General features: G+C 43.0%; 1 protein-coding gene across 5 annotated transcripts in view; it reads left to right on the top strand.

The window, feature by feature from the left end:
* The window catches only part of SPECC1 (sperm antigen with calponin homology and coiled-coil domains 1), a 228,084-nt gene that overhangs the window by 157,737 nt on the left and 52,632 nt on the right, over nt 1-17,715 (top strand). For all 5 annotated transcript variants that reach the window (XM_038537023.1, XM_038537024.1, XM_038537022.1 and 2 more), the window contains 2 exons: nt 435-591; nt 5,744-5,846. In XM_038537023.1, the coding sequence (XP_038392951.1) occupies nt 435-591; nt 5,744-5,846 (260 nt within the window). The remainder of the gene's footprint in view (nt 1-434; nt 592-5,743; nt 5,847-17,715) is intronic.

Genomic DNA, 17,715 nt, shown 5'->3' with positions numbered 1-17,715 from the left:
CCACCTGTGACTTGAAAATCCCATTGGGCATCTTCCTGCCAGCTCTCTCCATTAGATGCCCATTGATTAAAACAGAGTGTTTTACTTGGGAACAGGGCTGGCTCTTGAGGGGGTATGACCTGTGCAGGGCACTTAGAAGGGCTTTGGTTCAATGCTCTGTGGGCACCATCTTGAAATTCATCATAATTTTTGTATAAGGGGCCAATTTGGCATTAGTCTCTGAATCATGTAGTCAGTCCTCCCTGGAGAATCATTTCTAAAAACCATGTCCCTATTTGTATTTTTGCTACTTAAACTCCATCTATAAATCTGTATCTATTATATATTTGTACTTGGGAATAAAATGAGAATTATATTGTACTTAAAAAGAAACTGTGATAATCAGTCAGGTTTCTCTTCTTCAGGAATAAGTAATTATGTTGTTGTTCACACAGATCTTCTAAAGGGAAGGAGTGAGGACCTGAAACCAGACCCTTATCTTCGGAAGAGTCCCTCCCTGGAATCTCTGAGCAGACCCCCTTCTCTGGGCTTCGGGAACACTAGGCTGCTGAGTGCTTCCACTGGGGGCTTGAAACCACAGAGCAAACTCAGGTATCACATTTTCTTTTATGTTTTAAAGATTTATTTATTTATGTGAGAGAGAGAGTACATGCGTAAGCAGGGACAGGGGCAGAGGGGGAGGGAGAGAGAGAGAGAATCCTTAAGCAGACTCCTGCTGAGTGAGGAGCCCAATGCAGGACTTGATGTCATGACCCTGAGACCATGACCTGAGCCAAAACCAAGAGTTGGATGCTCAACTGACTGAGCCACCCAGACACCCCTCACATTTTAAACAGTGAGACATCTCTGGGCTGATGACCTTGTATTCTTCCTTCTGTTTTATCCCCTATGGTCAGTTTACTTCCACGTCTTATTTCCTGAATGAAAACGACCATAACACAGTATACCTTCAATGGGGGGAGAACAGCAAGACTGTGCAAAGTGAAATAAGGACTGTAAAAGCAGTTGTTTATGCAGACTCTTGGGGAATTGTTAGTTGGATCAAGAAGTCTGGAGGGAGGAAGCACATTTCTGCCAGGGGCCCTGCAAATGTCCCCATAAGGAGCTCTGCAAGGGAACTAGGGGTGTTTCTGTTTGGTTAGACTAGCTGAGGGCTTCATGAGGGCAGGAGTCCTGGCATACACATCATCAGCTGTCAGCATTGGCTAGAGAGGCAGATAGGTGGTCAGGATATCACTGCTGGAAAGGCAGGTTTGGAGTCACCCTGTGAATGGTCTTCTTGCCAAGGATAGAGGTTTGTATTCACTTTGGGAAAGCAGTGGGGAACCACTGTGTTTATGGGATTTTGTTTTTTATTTTGAGTAGTGGTACAGTAAGCAGTGGCACATAGGAAGGATTGGAGGGACATTTTGAAGTCAGCACTGAAAGAGCATGTGAGCAGTGATGTGAGGGGTAGAGTGGGGGAGATAGGGGACAGAGCCTACCGGGGCAGTCACCAGAGGCCGGGCTTGGCTCACACCTCTGCCACTTCCTCCTTGTTGGGTGCTCCTGCTCACCCAGGCCCAAGTAAGCCTCCTCCGGCTACTTCCCCCACCCTCCCATCACTCGCTGCTTCGCCACGGGGAGTCAGTCTTTGAAAACATGGAGTGCATCCCATGCAAACCTTCTCAGAAACCTCCCATGACTCCTCATGCACACTTCCACCCGCATTCCTTGTGCTGTGCCTTCAGTTCCAGTTCTGCGCAGCTCAGCCCCACCTAGCTCACCTGCCAGTTTTATTCTCAGTCTTTGCAGCTAACTTGAGCATTTCTGATGGCTCACAGGGCTCTGGCCTGAATTGTCTCCCTTCTGCTATTTCACACTTCTAAGTGCGTCCCCTCCAAAGTCGAACCTTCCACATGGCTATAGCAAGCCACCCTGGTGATATCGACACTCCCTTTTCCTGCCTTTAATGTCTTACACTCATTTGGGTATTTATTTATTTTATTATTATTTTTTTAATTTATTTATTCATGGGAGACGCAGAGAGAGAGAGAGAGAGAGGGAGAGAGAGAGGCAGAGACACAGGCAGAGGGAGAAGCAGGCTCCATGCAGGAAGCCTGATGTGGGACTCTATCCTGGGACCCCAGGATCAGACCCTGGACTGAAGGCAGCTCTAAACCGCTGACCCATCTGGGCTGCCCTCATTTGGGTATTTAATTAACCGTTGCGGGGTGTGTGTGTGTGTGCCTTTGTCCGCATTTATTTAGGCTGTACTTTACTAGACAGTATCTACTCCATCTCACTCTTTGATCTCTTTCCCAGCCCCCTGTGCCATGCTATACACACAGAACTGCATTCAGTCAGTGCTTTTAAATAGGTAGATGGATGAATATACAAAACTGGCTGCTTTAGTAGTAAGAGCTGTTTAACAAACATTCTAACTACCATTGTATTATAAAAGGATTTTATGAAAGCCTGAATAAGTTCAGCTCGTGTCATATCTTTGGGTGTAGCCTATATTTGGACCCAAATAGATGAAGTCATATCTTTCAGAGATTTAACTTAAAGCCCCAGATGCTACATATCAGTCTTGTTTATGCTAAGAGATTTAAACAATCAAAACTAGTTTTAAGGACCAGAATTAGTGCTGTTCTGAAAGTGCTCTTTTCTTTATGCCATACATGTGTGCAAAAAGGCTATGCGTATATTAATAGGTGATTTATATTATACCCTTCATCAAGAAAGATTAAATTAGTGGAAATTATTGTGTTATTTTATTTTTGTGTTCACATCATTGAGACAAACAAATGACAAGATAGAAATCACTTGTTTTGGAAGTTCTCATCCTATTCTTATTAATTTGGAGGGGGCATCATATCTAATTAACTTTATTTTTTTAAAGAAACCTGTTCAGTAAGTGTTTTAATCATCCACTGGTACAGAAATTTTTCTGAACCTTCATTTCAGTCTGCCCTTGCTTGCCAGACCTAGAAATTCAGTTCTTTTTTTTTTTTTTTAAGATTTTATTTTTTTAAAGATTCCATTCATTTATTCATGAGAGGCACAGAGAGAGATAGAGAGAGAGAGAGGCAGACACACAGGCAGAGGGAGAAGCAGGCTCTATGCAGGGAGCCCAACGTGGGACCTGATCCTGGGACTCCAGGATCACGCCCTGGGCCAAAGGCAGGCGCTAAACACTGAGCCACTCAGGGATCCCCTAGAAATTCAGTTCTAAGCGATGAAGTAACAAACACAGGCAAAGTCACCCAAACTTTGTAGTTAACAGCCACTCTGACCACAGAAACTCATGGACTTAAATTGACACATAAGCCAGGTACAAGGAACAGCAGCCATCAAATTATACAAGAAAAAAAAATTTTTTTAAGATTTTTTTAATTTATTTATTTATTTATTTATTTATTTATTTATTTATTTTTACATATTTTTTTAATTGGAGTTCAGTTTGCCAACATATAGCATAACACCCAGTGCTCATCCCATCAAGTGCCCCCCTCAGTGCCTGTCACCCAGTCACCCCCACCCCCTGCCCACCTCCCTTTCCACCACCCCTTGTTCATTTCCCAGTTAGGAGTCTCTCATGTTCTGTCTCCCTTTCTGATATTTCCCACTCATTTTTTCTCCTTTCCCCTTTATTCCCTTTCACTATTTTTTATATTCCCCAAATGAATGAGACCATATAATGTTTGTCCTTCTCCAACTGACTTGTTTCACTCAGCATAATACCCTCCAGTTCCATCCACGTTGAAGCAAATGGTGGGTATTTGTCGTTTCTAATGGCTGAGTAATATTCCATTGTATACATAAACCACATCTTCACAAGAAAAATTTTAATGCAAGTAGGAAGTTTTCTTAAAAATCTCTCTACTGGGCAGCACGGGTGGCGCAGCAGTTTAGCGTTGCCTTCAGCCCAGGGCGTGATCCTGGAGTACCGGGATCGAGTCCCACGTCAGGCTCCCTGCATGGAGCCTGCTTCTCCCTCTGTCTGTGTCTCTGCCTCTCTTTCTCTGTGTCTCTCATGAATAAATAAATAATATTAAAAAAAAAATCTCTGTACCTCGGGACGCCTGGGTGGCTCAGTGGTTGAGCTTCTGCCTTTGGCTCAGGTCGTGATCACAGGGTCCTGGGATCAAGTCCCACATTGGGCTCCCTGCGGGGAGCCTGCTTTTCCCCCTACCTATGTCTCTGCCTCTCTTTTTGTGTCTCTCACAAATAAATAAAATAAGAAAAAAAAAATTTATTTTCTCTTTTTTATGATTTTCTTTTTTTTTTTAATATTTTATTTATTTATTCATGAGAGACAGAGAGAGAGAGAGAGAGAAGCAGAGACACAGAGACACAGGCAGAGGGAGAAACAGGCTCCATACAGGGAGCCTAATGTGGGACTCGATCCCGGGTCTCCAGGATCACACCCTGGGCTGAAGGCGGCGCTAAACCACTGAGCCACTCGGGCTGCCCTTATGATTTTCTTTTTTTTTTTTTTTTTTTTTTAAAGATTTTTTATTTATTTATTCATGATAGTCACAGAGAGAGAGAGAGAGGCAGAGACACAGGCAGAGGGAGAAGCAGGCTCCATGCACCGGGAGCCCGATGTGGGATTCGATCCCGGGTCTCCAGGATCGCGCCCTGGGCCAAAGGCAGGCGCCAAACCGCTGCACCACCCAGGGATCCCCCCTTATGATTTTCTTAATAGCATTTTCTTTTCTCTAGCTTGCTTTATTGTAAGAATACAGTATATAATATACAAAATATATGTTAATTGACTATATGTTATCCATAAAGCTTCCTGTCAACAGTGGGCTATTAGTAGTTAAGTTTTGGGAGAGTCAAAAGTTGTACATGGATTTTCAACTGTGTACAAGGTCAGCTCCTCTCATTCCCATGTTGCTCAGGGGTGAACTGTCCTCTTAAATTGTACCTGTTAACAGTTGATGTTCCAGACACACCACCCTTCTGTTCTTGTTTACTTCCTGCACCTACATGCTTTTCTAACCATGAGGACTAGAATTCTCATTTCATGGTATTCATCACAGAAGAAACTGCGTGATCTTAAATCCCTTGTTAATATGTGGATAATCTTAGGTAGCATAAAAATTAACATAGATATCTATAGGAAATCGAGAAGGGGGCCCCTAAGCTCTTGCTCTTAGAATGCTCTCCTGTATTAATTAGTAAAATCACTTCCTTCGGGTAAGCTGGTGCTCAGAATTGAGTCAATGTAGTACAGCCTGAGAAGTACCACCGTTGGAGTGTACAAAGACCCTCTTTTGAGTCATTTTTACTGACTTTCATCTTGTAATCTCCCTTCCCATCACTTCTCATAAGCAGCCAGTCTGGTGTCTCAAATTGCCCTTTTGGTCTACCTTTTATGGGTTATATAGATATAGGTGTTGCCTTGAAACATGTGGGGATTTTTTCTATGGTGTCTTTAATTAAAATGATACTGTATGTAAGTAAATGATGGGCTAGATGGATGGAGCCAACAGGTGGATTTAAAAAAACAAAAACCAAGACCAATCTCTTTCCAGACTTCCAGTAGCCAAGAAGCACAATTTAATTTTTCTTTCGATTCGTGAGATGTAATAAGATACATTATTAATATGGCTGATTTGGTTGTTTCTCTCAAGTCTCACTGGATAGACCTAGACTTTTGCTTTTCTAATCTAGCTATTTCTTTCTTGTATACTTGAGAGCCTTAAAAATTAGCATCTTATCTTTACTGTGTGCTCTTCTTTCTAACTAGTGTGGAAAGGAGAGACCCTCTGGCTGCCTTGGCCCGGGAATATGGCGGCTCCAAGCGCAATGCTCTCCTGAAATGGTGCCAGAAGAAGACAGAAGGCTATGCGGTAAGTGATAGCATCGGCCAGCTTCCAGCCAGCTCTGGGCAGCAGCAGTCCTTTGCATGCATATGTTTGGTACAATTGCTGTCCTTCTATTCTCCCTAGGGAGGGCTGCCAGTAGTAGTAGGGTTTGCTCTAGTGCCCAGACAGAGGCAAAGGGGACTGAATGCCAGTCTGTGCTCTGCCTAGCAAACTGTGTACCTCACTGCAGGTCTCCTGCTCCTGTGGGAAGGGGCAGCTTTTTCTGTGCTCAGAGGAGATACGAGCTCCACAAACAGTGCGCCCACCAGGCTGCTTCAGTCCAGGGAGATGGCTTTTGCTGAACCACTGTCCCAAAGAGGGTGCCTTCCCCTAATTTACACAAAGGTCTCATTTAGATGGGCCTTAAGAATTTTTCTGTGTACACTTTAAGAGCTGTTTGCATTTAGTTTAAAGTTTCAGCTTATTAGGACAGTGTTTGTTTTCTGGAGAAGTTATACGAGGAAGTAATATTCCATATAAGTGTAAGCTTTGTTATTATGAAATATATACAAAGATAAAAATTCATCAAATATAAGCTGTAGTTTCATGGGTTATTATGCAGTGAAAACCCATGCCATCCCTACGTCCAGGAATAGAGCATTGCCAGTTCCCCCAAACCTTTTATGTGACTTTCTGATCCTAGCCCCTTACCACTCCCAAAGATAACTGTTGTCCTCAACTCTTTTCCTCATAGTTTTCCACAAAAAGCAGGCATCCCTAAGTGGTATATTTGTTTTGCCTGCATAACTTTACATAAATGCAATCCGAAACTGTAATGTTTGCATCTTGCTTTTCTCATACAGTAGTATTAGCGCTTACGCAGTTTGTTCATTTTCTTCACTCTTTGAAACCTATTGTGTGATCATACCCATTATTTATTTGCCCATTCTGTTCTTGCTGGACAGATGAGTTATTTCCAGTTCAGGGCTATCATACATAGAGCTGGTACGTTCTTGTGCATGTCTCTTGGAACGTGTGCTCATTCTTTCTAGATCTATACCTAAAAATGGAATTACTGGGCCATCAGGTATGCATATATTCAAGCACAGTAGATAGTGCCAAACAGGTTTCTGAAGCAGTTGTACAGTTTACCTCCCACCAGCAAGTGATGAGAGATCCGTTTCTTTGCATTCTCATTGACAACACCAGTCTTGTTACTCCTCATCTTTGGATAAGTGTGTAGTGGGTATCTCCTTGCAGTTGGGATTTGCACTTCCCTACTGGCTGGTGAGGCTGAGAACTTTTCCACATGCTAACTGGACATCTGGGTAGTCTCTGTTGGGATGTGCTCTCCAGGTCTCTTGCCCATTTTAAAATCAGATTGTCATTCTTTTCCTTGTTGCTTTCAGGATCTCTTTATATATTCTGGATAACCCTCCTTTGTCAAATAGATGTATTGCAGATATCCCTGGGGTGGCTTGAACTTTCACTTTTTTGTTGAATCAAGTCTTTAATTTTAATCAAGTCTCATGTATTAGTCTTTTTCCCGTGGTTACTGCTTTTTGCATCCTGTCTCAGAAATCTTTGTTCCAAAGACACGAAGATATTCTCCAGTGTTTTCTTCTATAAGTTGGATTGTGTTCCCTTTCCCATTAAATAGCCACCCTCTTTAAAATTGCTGTCTCCAAGATGCCTGGCTGGCTCAGTAGAGCATGTGATTCTTGATCATGGGGTCATGAGTTCAATTCCCACTTTGGGTACAGAGATTACTTACATACCTACCTACATACATACATACATTTTAAGTAATAAAAATAAAATAAAACTGCCATATCTTCCTTCTTCCCCACTCAGGCCCCACTTTCTCATACCTTTACCCCACTTTGCTAAAAATCCTGAAGATTCTGGCACCACAACAGTGGTAGGGACAGAGAAAGAAGAAACTAGCAAGGAAACAAGGCCTTGGCCAAGAGCTGGCCCAGATACATCTGCAGCAGCAGGGCTGGGTGGGATTGCCTTTGTAATAGCAGGAGTCAAGTGTCTTAAGATCAGATTCTACCCAAGAATATAAGTGTTTTGTGTCTTTTGTTTCTTAAGATTTTATTTATTTACTCATGAGAGACACAGAGGGAGAGAGGCAGAGACACAGGCAGAGGGAGAAACAGGCTCCCTGCAGGGAGCCCAGTGAGGGACTCAATCCCAGGACCCCAGGATCACAACCTGAGCTGAAGGCAGATGCTCAACCACTGAGCCACCCAGGCATCCCGTATTTTGTGTCTTTGACATTACTTCCCCCCCCCTTTTTTTCTGATAAAAAAGAAAAAGAAAAAAAATTAGTTCACTTAATAGCCAGTAATAGAGACTCCCAGAGTATAAGCTTGTTTCCAACATATTGTTTTCTCTTTTACCTGCTCTGTGCCCTCTCTGCTTCAGCCCATTCTCAGGGTCAAAACCAGCCCATAAAGGAAGGCCACCCCAATGACAGCATACCTCGGCATGTCAGCCACGCTGCCGAGGAAATGGAAAAGCTTAAGGAGTAGAGGGGAGAGAACGCTGATTTGGGGAGGCTTAAGTGGAGGAGGAGTAGGATTGGTAACAAAACTGAAGCCAAGAAAGGCCAGAAACAAGGTGTTGGCCTTGGCTGAGCCACATGTGCTCACTGATGCTTGACAGAGCCATCTCTTCCCATCTTATAGAAGCGGAGCAAGGGAAGTGCTAGATACACACAAAAAGACGATTAAAATCTCCAGAAGGAATTGGCCCTTCAGCACCTAGTATTGTTGTAATTAGATTGCAGGGAGGGATTGATTATACAATCATATATTTCCTGTCATGAGAGTGAGAGTTTTATTTCCTGCTATAGTGATTTTTTTTTTGTTTTGCTTTTGAACATCTTGAACTAGTTTTCAAAGCATTTTACACTTGATGAAACCCAAAACTCAATTCTGCCCAAAGAGTATTTTTCATTCACCATTAAATCTCTGTAAGTTTAGAGGGAAACATAAATCATATGTGTCTGATTTATTTACTCCTCACAAAATATCCTCTGTCTAGACCTGTTTGTCTGAGACGCCTCTTAAGCCTTCTAAAGCTTTATTCTTTCCGACTTAGGAAGCCAAAAATAAATTGTAGAAAACTCAGACAGCTCAGTTTAAAAAAAAAAAAAAGAAAGAACAACTGGTAGCCATGTGCATTTTCATTTGAAAGAACTTTCTTTTTAGCCAAAGTATAGCATGATAGGTTCTGTTAAAACTCTCCATATATTACAAAAAAAAAAAAAAAACTCTCTATATATTAATTCAGTGAGTGTTTATTGAGGGGTCTGTTTGGTGCCACATTATCTTTTAGATCCTGAAAAATCAACAGTGAATGAATCACGCAGAATTTCTGCTCTTGTGAGGCTTTCATCTTCACAGGGAGTGACAAATTCAAATTTAAAAGTAAAATATGTACTATATTAGAGTGTCCTGTGGAGAGAAGTCCAAGGAGGAGGATTAGGAATGCTGGCTGGACACCGTTGTCATACAGAGGTCCGGGAGGTGACATTTGAGCAGAGGCTTACCTCACCTGAGGAAGGTGAAGACTTGTGTGTTTTCATCAAGGTTTATCCCACTCCAGGTACTAGGTTTGGAAGGTCAGAATGAGGACATCATCACTTTAGCAACTGCATGAGTTGGAATTTAGGTAAGACAGGGTAGGTAGCAGGACTGAAAAGTTAGAACAGTGGGTCAGACCCACTGCTGAGTTTCGGTGTCTTGAGGTAGCCCAAGGACTGAGATCCTGTGGAGGAACATGAACACACACTCAGCCCAGAGCGAGGCCCATACTAAGCTTGAAGTGGCTCTCAGCAAAGAGGAGACCTTTCTAGACATTCTACTCAACTCAGATTTCTTTTTCTTTTTTTTTTTAAGATTTTTATTTATTTGAGAGAGAGACAGAGATAGTGAGCAAGGAGGAGAGAGAAAAGCAGGCTCTGTGCTGAGCAAAGAGCCAGACCCAAGGCTCAATCCCAGGACCCTGGGATTGTGACCTGAGCCAAGGGCAGATGCTTAATCGACTGAGCCACCAGGCACCCCTCAACTCAGATTTCCCTGGCTTTTTTTTTTTTTAAGTCAGGTTTCCAGGAAGGCCTTGCAAATTATTCCCAGTCCATGGGCTTCCTGTTAACTACATCCCAAGCTATGGTTAGATCTGACCCATGGAACCTACATCTCCCTTTTTAAATCTGCTTTTATTTTTTTCTTTGGGGTTATGACAGAAATTTACATCTTTCATGTAATTACCAGAAAGGGTTCTCAAGGGGCTAGAAGACAAGGTGGTAGATGTGTAGGCAGGGTGACCCTCACCCTTAAATAATCTCCTCCTTACATATGGCTAAAGGGAGACCCAACACATGAACCTTTAAAAGCCAGGAGTTTGCTCTGAAGCATCATAAAGACTCAATGCACTAATAGTGGGCTTGAAAGTAAAGGGGGTGGTACATCAATAGCCCAGAGAGGCCCCTGACTGATAGCCAGCAGGGAACCCAGGATTTTCTAGCGCTAAGGGTCCAAGTGCTGAGATCCTATCAATACCCAGAAAACACCATGGGGGGGCGCTTTGCAGGGTGAAGTCAGACAGTTTGGTGCTGCCGTGTCCTCTGCATTTCTCTCCCCATCCTGATGTCCTCAGACCTCAGCTAGGCTAAGAATGGCGAGCGTGCTTGGCCTTCTGCCCTCCCTTAGCTGAGGGACCTGACCTGTGATGCACTGTGATGAGTGGGTGGAATTCAGCTGTAAATCTCTGCAAAGTCCTCGTCCCTCCCAAGAAGCATGACTAGATGCAGCCACCCCATGTGTCTGCAGGTGGCACCTTGGCTATGTTCCTAGGGCCCTGCCATGCTCTGCTCGGTGTGGCCAACACTGGTGATTGACATGGTTTAGGGCATAGGTACAGATTACCTACATCTCACTTACCTCTCAAAAGCTAGAATCTGTAACTTTTAGCATGTTGGTGCAGGTTGAGTTTTAAGGTTTTAATGGCCTCAGATTTCAAGAGTCAAATGAAAACATTGGAGTTGTGTTATAGTAGCAAGAAATGTGTAAAGTGATATTCAAGTTCTCTCCATTGGGAAATATAATTTGAAAAGAGTTTGGCTAGAAATGGCCAATTATTTTCATTGCTTTCAAAGTCACTGGTGTCATTTTCTTTGGATGTGTAACAAAGTACCAGACTCAGTGACTTAAAACACCTGTTTATGAGCTCACAGTACTTAGAGGTCAGAAGCCCAGCACCATGTAGCTTAAAATCAGGTGTCAGTTGCGTGATATTCTCACCTGGAGGCTCTGGGGAAGAATCCATCCCGTGTCTTTTAGGTTGGTGGCAGGTTCCCTGCAGTTTTAAGACCAAGACCCCCATTTTTCTTGCCAGGTGTCAGCCAAGGTCACACCAAGCAACTGGAGGCTGCTCAGGTTCTTTCCACATGATCCCCTCCATTCTCAGTCGGTCTCTAGCAGCCATCACATCCTGCACAGTTTGATACTTTAGATCTCTGACTTCTGCCTCCAGCCCGAGAAAACTCTGCTTTAATAAAGCCTCATGTGATGAGGTTAGGCCCACCCAGAGAATCTTCCTGTTTTAGGGCCAGTTCATTAGCAGGCTTAATTCAATCTGTCAGATCCTTTTACCACGTCATATAACATGATCACAGGAGAAACACCGGGGGCAGGGTAGAGATCATGGGGTGTCTTAGAATTCTTCCACCCAGGAGCACCTGGGTGGCTCAGGGGGTTAAGCATCAAACTTGTTTTCAGCTCAGGTTATGATTTCAGGGTCATGAGATTGAGCCCCATGTCAGCTCCACCCTCAGTGAGGAGTCTGCTTGAGATTCTCTCTCCTTCTCCCTCTGCCCCTCCCCCTACTCATGCTCTCAATTAATGTTTAAAAATTTTTAAAGATATTATTTATTTATTCATGAGAGACACACAGAGAGAGGCAGAGACACAGGCAGAGGGAGAAGCAGGCTCCCTGTGGGGAACTCGATGCAGGACTCGATCCCAGGATCCCGGGATCATGACCTGAGCCAAAGACAGATGGTCAACCATTGAGCCACCCAGGTGCCCTAAATAAAATATTAAAAAAAAAAAAAAAAAAAAAGAATTCTGCTGCCCAGCTCTGTTTTCAGTGCTGACTACACTTCAAATCACCGAGGAGTTTTTATGAAATAGTATGCCTGGGCCTAACCCCAGATCTCAGGAATTAGGGTCTCACCAGCAGGGATTCTGGGCCTCAGTTCACTCTGATGTGTAGGCAGCCTTGAAAACTTCAGGTTAAAAACCTCTCATCTGCCTACAAAAAACCCTTTCAGTTCTGGATCTCAAATTGCCAAAAGCCTGTGTGTTGTAAAAAATAAGAAGCACCAGCGGACACGAACCTCAAACACACTAATGTCCTGAAGAAGACATCATCGGTTTACAATCTAGGAAAAGTGAATAATCTGACCATGAGGAAGAAACTATGTGATTCTCTCTGTCACTCCGTGATCCCAGCCACTCCACTCTTTTAGTTTTCTGTTGCTGTGATTTACTACAAATTTAGTAGCTGAGGCGACACCCATTTATTACTAGCTCACCACTTTGTGGATTAGAAGTCCTGGTGATCTCAGTGGGGCTCACGCCTCTGGATGTCAGGGCGGATGTCAGGGGGTCAGCTGGGCTCTTCCCTGGAGGCCCTGGGCCAGAACCAGCTTCCCTAAGCTTACTAAGGTCATTCAGGATGTTGGCAGAACTCATCCTTTTAAATTTGCCCTTTGACCTTGACTGAGTCACCAGTGTTGGCCACACCTAGCGGAGCACAGCAGGGCCCTAGGAACACAGCCAAGGTGCCACCTGCAGACACATGGGGTGGCTGCATCTAGTCATGCTTCTTGGGAGGGACGAGGACTTTGCAGAGATTTACAGCTGAATTCCACCCACTCATCACAGTGCATCACAGGTCAGGTCCCTCAGCTAAGGGAGGGCAGAAGGCCAAGCACACTCACCATTCTTAGCCTAGCTGAGGTCTGAGGACATCAGGATGGAGAGAGAGATGCAGAGGACACGGCAGCACCAAACTGGCTGACTTTACCCTGCAGAGTGCCCCCCATGGTGTTTTCTGGGTATTGATAAGACCTCAGCACGGGGACAACTTAGGGCTAAAAAGTTCCTGTTGGCCCACAGACACCACGGAGGACAAGCGTTCATAGTTGGATTTAGATTTAGTAGAGGCACTGCTATTTCAAACACCACTACAAAGGTTAGACCTAACGATTCTGAAGATCTCTGGCAAACGAGAAAAATCTACACCACATGCGTTTAAAGACAGAGAGAGCTGTGGGTTATAAATTTCAAGTCTCTAGAGTTCATTTACTGCTTAAGTAAACCTCCATTTTCTGATGACATATTCTGAATGTTGATAAGTAAATTCTGTTTCTTGTAACCTCTTCCATAAGCTCTGTTGCCAGAGTACGCTTCATAGTTAAAGGCTTAATTCCTGAGAGATTAAACAATAAATTTTTGGTGAATAGTTGAATAGCCCAGGGTTCCTTACTCCTTCTCAGGAAACTGAACAAAATAACATTTTGGACAGTAATAGAAGCTCCATGGGTTTAAACTCAAAGAAGACCTTTGCCCTTTCCAGTGTTTTTCTTCACAATGCTTCTGTCATCCTTAGTGTATAAATATCCTCTAACCATCTCTTCCTTATCTATACTAAGATATTTTGAGTAAGATAACTTAGTTGTCAACAAGACTGTTTTTTCCCCAAATCAACCCATCAGATAGCATTGTGAGTCACAGTTTACCTTTTAATTTTAACCAAGACTGGATCAAAGTTTGAGGGGCTTCTCATTCTCCTTCATGAGTGCTGAGACCAGAGGAGTGAGATGCCAAGCACTAATGGGACCTGGTTGTGGCTGCAGGGGCAGCGGTGGTTAAGAACTGGATGCTGCTATTGCCTTAGGAGTCATGTGGCATCAGGCTCAGGCCAGCAGCTCAGGAGGGGGCTCCCAACAGTTCTAATTCAGCGTAGTTCCTGGGAGAACATCGTGGGGACACTTCCAACACCTCAGACAGGTGAATATCGAGCATGGGATAATCAGACTAGTTTTAGTCCAAGGTTGGGGTGTTGACGGGGGTCACCAAACAGATTTTATGAAAACATGCACATACTCAGCAAATATATACTGAACACCTGCTGGATCCTGTACTCAGCAAACCAGGTCTAGACAGACAGCAAAATGAGACAGACAACAAAAAAAGAAAAGAGATGGGCCAGGGAAATAGCCCCAAGAACTGCATGGAGCAGGACAATGTGGGGTGACTGGGGGCACCCTAGATTGGGTAGGCCTGTCTCAGTAGGTGATGTGTACCCTCAGACCAGAATGACAGGAAGAGCCAACCGTGCGGAGATGAGATAGAAGGAGTCCCAGGCGGAGGGAATAGTTAGTGTAAGGGGTTTTGGGCAGAAAACAGCCTGATGTGTTACAGGGACAGAATGCAGGCCAGCGTGTCTGGGCTGATGGTGGGCAAGGTACAGGGTAGATCAGAACCAGGCTGGAGAGTGGTTCATGGGTTCATTTCAGGTGGAAATTGGGCTCCAGGGTTCTGAGTGGGAGTTTAAGCACAAAAAGAGGGCTGGTAGCTTGGCTTTTGCCATGCCCCCATGGAGAGTGGTTACACCTGAAGGCATGCACACCTCTGCCCTGAGTATTCCCTTGCATTCCTCCCTGGTCTCCAAGGGAATTGGACTAATAGTCTTGTCTTCCCAGAGATTTGAATACCTTCTCTGTAGGACAGGCTCTGACAGCCTTCATGGCTGCGGGTCCTTGAGCTCAATATTGTGAACTCCATATAAATTTTTTAAAAATTTAATCACTAACAGGCATAATAGTTATAAATAGCCAAAAAACATTTTTTAAATTCTTTTTTTTTTTTTTTGCGATGGTGGGAGCCGAAGGAGAGGGGCAGAAGGAAAGAGGGAAAGAGAATCTTTTCTTTTCTTTTTTTTTTTGTGGGGTGGGGGGAAGAGAATCTTGAGCAGATTCCATACTCAGCACAGAGCCCAACACAGGGCTCCATCTCACGTCCCTGAGATCATGACCTGAGCCAAAACCAAGTCAGACTGACTGAGCCACCCAGGCACTTCAAATAACCAAAAATTATTTTACAAACTTTAAGCATTGTTCACTCTCATTTATGATCAAAGAAATACAAATAAAAGAAGGAGATGTCATTTCTTTGCTTACCATAATGGAATTTCTTGGTTGTTGTTGTTTTTTTTTTTTTTTTTTTTTAAGTGATGAGCTGGGTAAAATCATAATCCTGCTTCTACCATTGGTAGGAATGTAGATGAATCCCATCTTTGGGGAGGGAAATGTAGCAGTTGTATCAGGAATCTCAAAATCAGTGTGCCCTTTAATACAAATTATGTTAGTAGGCATTTATTTCAAAGAGATAATTATGGATGCTAATGAAAATATAATTTCAGCCAAGTTTATTATAGTTTTATTATTTAACATCATTTTGTGAAAACTGAAAGTGATACAAATTTCCAACAAGAGACAAATCAGGGATCCCTGGTGGCGCAGCGGTTCAGCGCCTGCCTTTAGCCCAGGGTGCGATCCTGGAGACCCGGGATCGAATCCCACGTTGGGCTCCCGGTGCATGGAGCCTGCTTCTCCCTCTGCCTATGTCTCTGCCTCTCTCTCTCTCTCTTTGTGACTATCATAAATAAATAAAAATTATAAAAAAAAGAGACAAATCAAATAAATTACGATGTATGTGTATAATGGAATATTATAAAGCCTTTAAAATCATGCTTTGGGCAAATATATATAAAGGCACTGGAAAAAATGTACACACTACATTAAGTAAAAAATTAGATTTTAAAGCAGTCTGTATAGTATAATTCCAATTCTATAAAAAGGAATTTATACAAATGTTAAACAAATGTTAGCAGTGATTATTTCTGGCTAAATACTAAAATTTATTCATGCTTTCCTATAGTATTTCATTTTCTACACTGAGCATGTTGATTCTTAACAAAAAAAAATTTTTTTAATTGCATGTTTTTTTTTTTTTAAATTTTTATTTATTTATGATAGTCACAGAGAGAGAGAGAGAGAGAGGCAGAGACACAGGCAGAGGGAGAAGCAGGCTCCATGCACCAGGAGCCCGATGTGGGATTCGATCCCGGGTCTCCAGGATCGCGCCCTGGGCCAAAGGCAGGCGCCAAACCGCTGCGCCACCCAGGGATCCCTAATTGCATGTTTTTAAAGAAAGAAGCCAGCTGCAAAAATTCATATTCCGTGATTCTGCATATATGAGATGTCCAGAGTAAGCGAATTCAGGGAGTTGGAAAGCAGATCAGTGGTTGCCAGGGGTTGTGGGGATGGGAATCAAGAGTAACTGAGCACAGGCTTCCTTTTGGGGCTGATGAAAATGTTCTGAGATTAGACAGTGGTAGTAGTTGCACAACCTTATAAATATACTAAAAGCTACTGGATTGTACATTTCAACAAGTTAACCTCATGGTATGTGAATTATATCTCAGTGAAACTATTGTTTTTTAAAAACAGCATTAAGAAGAACTTAAGTTGGGCATCAGGGAGGTAACATCAGGGATGGGTAGGAAACTAGAATTCAAATTTGAAATCTTACCAAATATAACCTTAAAAAGCATACCCATGTACTACTTTGTATATTAAAAACTAATTGAGGGGCATCTGCAGTGGTTGAGCATCTGCCTTTGACTCAAGTCATGATCCTGCAGTCCTGAGATCGAGTCCTGAGTTGGGCTCCCTGCTCAGCAGGCGTCTGCTCCTCCCTCTCCCCCACCCATTGCTTGTGCTCTCTCTCTGTGTGAAATAAATAAATAAAATGTTAAAAAAACTAATTGAAATAAAACAATAAAACATAGAAATGCACAGGGTATTGGTACTCTCTGATTTTTATTTGGGATCTGAGATTCATAGGTATTCACTTTATTATGAATCATAAACCAAATATATTCTTTGCATCAAACATATATTATGCATATATTATGACAGGGGGCACCTGTGTGGTATAGTCAATTAAGTGCCTGCCTGCAGCTCAGGTCATGATCTTGGGGTCCTGGGATTGAGTCCCCTGTTGAGCTTCCTGCTCAGCTGAAAGACTGGCCTTGAGGAGCCTGTAGGATTGGTTCCATTCACATCTCTTCTGTGCTATTTCAAAACCATGTGACAGCAAGTCAATGGAAGCAAAACACTGCATCTTTTTACATTAAAATATAAACATAGGGGATCCCTGGGTGGCGCAGCGGTTTGGCGCCTGCCTTTGGCCCAGGGCGCGATCCTGGAGACCCGGGATCGAATCCCACATCAGGCTCCCGGTGCATGGAGCCTGCTTCTCCCTCTGCCTATGTCTCTGCCTCTCTCTCTCTCTGTCTCTCTGTGACTATCATAAATAAATAAAAATTAAAAAAAAAAAAATAAAATATAAACATAAAAGATTGATAAAAACATTTTTTCAGAAAAATGGCACTTTTCCAGGTGATGTACTTAAAATCCCCTTACCCTGAATTTACAGGCTATAACTCAGAAGTTTCTTTTGGCCTGGCCCCATCTTATTTTTTTAAGACAGTAACGCAAAGTCTTGATCTTCTCAAAGCTTTTGCCACTTGAAATAGTGATAATGTAGGTCTGATCCTATAGTAATAATGTAGGTCTGATCCTATAACAGTAGATTTAAGATCAGTATTCTCCCCAGGGGCCAAATCTAGCCCACTACTTGTATTTTGTTTTTAAAGATTTTATTTATTCATTCATGAGAGACACAGAGAGAGGCAGAGACATAAGCAGAAGGAGAACCAGATTCGATCCTGGGACTCCAGGATCATGCCCTGGGCTGAAGGCAGG

This window comes from Canis lupus, chromosome 5, assembly GCF_011100685.1.
Source record: "Canis lupus familiaris isolate Mischka breed German Shepherd chromosome 5, alternate assembly UU_Cfam_GSD_1.0, whole genome shotgun sequence".
Classification (NCBI taxonomy): domain Eukaryota; kingdom Metazoa; phylum Chordata; class Mammalia; order Carnivora; family Canidae; genus Canis; species Canis lupus.
Note: the sequence above shows the minus strand (reverse complement) of the source record. Positions and strands in the feature narration are given on the sequence as shown.